The sequence below is a fragment of the Phytophthora infestans genome, genomic scaffold (genome assembly GCF_000142945.1).
Source record: "Phytophthora infestans T30-4 supercont1.12 genomic scaffold, whole genome shotgun sequence".
In the NCBI taxonomy this organism is placed as follows: domain Eukaryota; phylum Oomycota; class Peronosporomycetes; order Peronosporales; family Peronosporaceae; genus Phytophthora; species Phytophthora infestans.
Window position 1 is genome coordinate 3,440,372 of NW_003303747.1, and position 2,293 is coordinate 3,442,664.

Genomic DNA, 2,293 nt, shown 5'->3' on the forward strand with positions numbered 1-2,293 from the left:
CTTTTGGCCAATGGCATCCCATGTGGGTAGGTCTCTTATTCCGACAGCTTCCGACAAATATTTGTCGGAAGCGCAGCCAAAATATTTATGGCTGGATACAAATACTCAGTATTTTTGAAATATTCTTGTCATTCCGACAACAAGGTCCTCCAGTAGGATTCCTACTTCGAAGGAGCAAGTATTCAAGTACGTGTTTAGGAAAATGATAAAATAACATGCCTAAAAAAAAACTATTAGTAAGCTTAGATACACATGTACATGGACTGCATTTGTTTTATTAAAATAGCGTCTTTGCTAACCTCTCATTGTGATTCTAGAGGCCTGGGTGTGACGCAGCCTTGTTGCGTGGTCAGGACCACCAGTCACCAAGCAGCAGAAGAAGGCCACACTAACCAACGTGATGTGTACGACCAACGCACCAGTACGGACACCAAGCCTGCGCCGGGTATTTCTAGTACATTTACTTGACAGTCCACCTTCACTGCCTTCACCTCGGCATCTTCCACAGTCTCGGACACCGCCTCCATGGCTGTAGGGCGCGCACCGAGCGTGCATACAAGTTGGGCATCAACACCTGCTCCGTCTCGTCCTCCGGTGTCCCCTCCAGGATCACCCGCTCTACACTCGATCACACGCCACCAGCACGCCTCCCTGTTGTCGCTACCCTTCACGCTCGCTCGCCCGCCGCCGTATACGTCGCCGCTCCGCGCTCTCACCTGCCACCAGCACGCCGCCCTGCCGCTGCTGTCCTTCACACCCGCTCACCCGCCACCAGTGCCACCGTCGCCGCCGTATCTGCCGCCCTCCGCACTAGCTCACCCATCAACCGGATGACGCACTGGCGCCGTCGAACGATCCTTCGCTGCCACCGCTATGCCACTCTTTTTAAAGTAAAAGTTTCAATAATTTATAACGTTAAATTTAAAAAGAGATATTTGTTTTATAGTATATGTGGTGTCTGGTACCTGAATCTATCTGCTGTTCCGAACTGTCGGAAACATGTCGGAAAGGGGTAGGGTGTCGGAACGGTTGCGATATGGTAATTCAGACGCCGCATCGCGCTGTTGCCTCTTGGGTACGTCAAAGCAGTTGCCTCAGCCCTGTTGAGTGGTTGCCCAGGTCTGTTGGATACCGTCCAGCCCTTCAGGTCATGTCAGTAGTATACACAGGGTGTCCGAGAACGACCCATCCCCTCACGGGGCTCACACAGTTCCGAAAATGCTCTAAAACTGTCTATTATAACGCTATGTTATCTAAGTGTACAGGCGCGGGGCCCACTCATGCTCTTAAAGTGTTTTTTTGTCTTGATCCTTGCACTTGGTCTTGGGCTCCTTGCTCTTGTGAGACCGACTGCTGCATTCCTTTCCGTCCCGCCAGAAGTGCTCTCGCAAAGTGTGTTTTGATGTGGGAGCTCACACTTTAAGAGCACCTCTGTATTGCGGGACCGTAACGACTCTTCCGCATGTGGCTGCAACTTCGGTATGGCCAATTGGTAGCACGCGCCACTCGCTTTTGGAGCGTGGACACTCGCGGTGGGTCTAGGACCCCTAGGCGCGTGCATGGTAGTAGACGCTCCCAGTCACACCCACCCCAACCTGATTGCTATCGCTACCAACTGCCATACCACTTTGGAGTCTCGGGGTAAGCCTCAGACTGTATCCTGAGAGGTCTCACTTGAATATATAGTAGGGCAAGGAGCCCCACGCCCGTACATACATGCATATACATCTAAAACTACCCTACTGCTATTATACAGCCAGCGCACCTTGTCCTCTCCGCGCCCTCGCTCAAAAATCCAATTTTGTTTTGAATGAAAAGTGAGTCGAAAAATATTGCCCAATCAGGGCGCGAGTTAATTGTGTCCGCTTTTTGGCCAAATTTGTAATTTAGGCATAGTTACGTCGAGTCAGAAAGATAGGCGCGGTCGGTAGGATGGGAGGAAACTGTATAAGACAGGCCGAGTGTAGCCATGCGGAAAGGCAGAAAAAAGCAGCAAGAAAGGAACCGGACGGACTTATTGACAGACGGACGGACACGCTAGAAGGTTAGGAGGCGGTAAACTAGCGCTCTGGGCGTCCGCTCCGCGGACGCTAGGGCATGGTCGGTTGGTGTAGTGCGGGCTGACCACCTCCGCTGCGCTGCGGTGTGCTTAGCGTTTCTACGTACAGCAAATCAACATATAGTACATGTATACTGTGATCTACGTATATTACGTTTCCAAAACAACACCGCACACAGTATCCTTAGTGTTCACGTGTTATGGAAAGATATGGACCAGGGTTTAACGTGATCT

At 51.1% G+C, this 2,293-nt stretch overlaps 1 protein-coding gene across 1 annotated transcript; it reads left to right on the forward strand.

Annotated features, from left to right (window-relative positions):
* Positions 1-10: 10 nt before the first annotated feature.
* On the forward strand, positions 11-834 carry PITG_08241 (uncharacterized protein; the record flags this gene model as incomplete). Its single annotated transcript, XM_002904348.1, has 3 exons — positions 11-26; positions 320-445; positions 509-834. The coding sequence occupies 3 exons, from the start codon at positions 11-13 to the stop codon at positions 832-834; spliced, it is 468 nt and encodes a 155-aa protein (XP_002904394.1).
* Between the last annotated feature and the right edge of the window lie 1,459 nt (positions 835-2,293).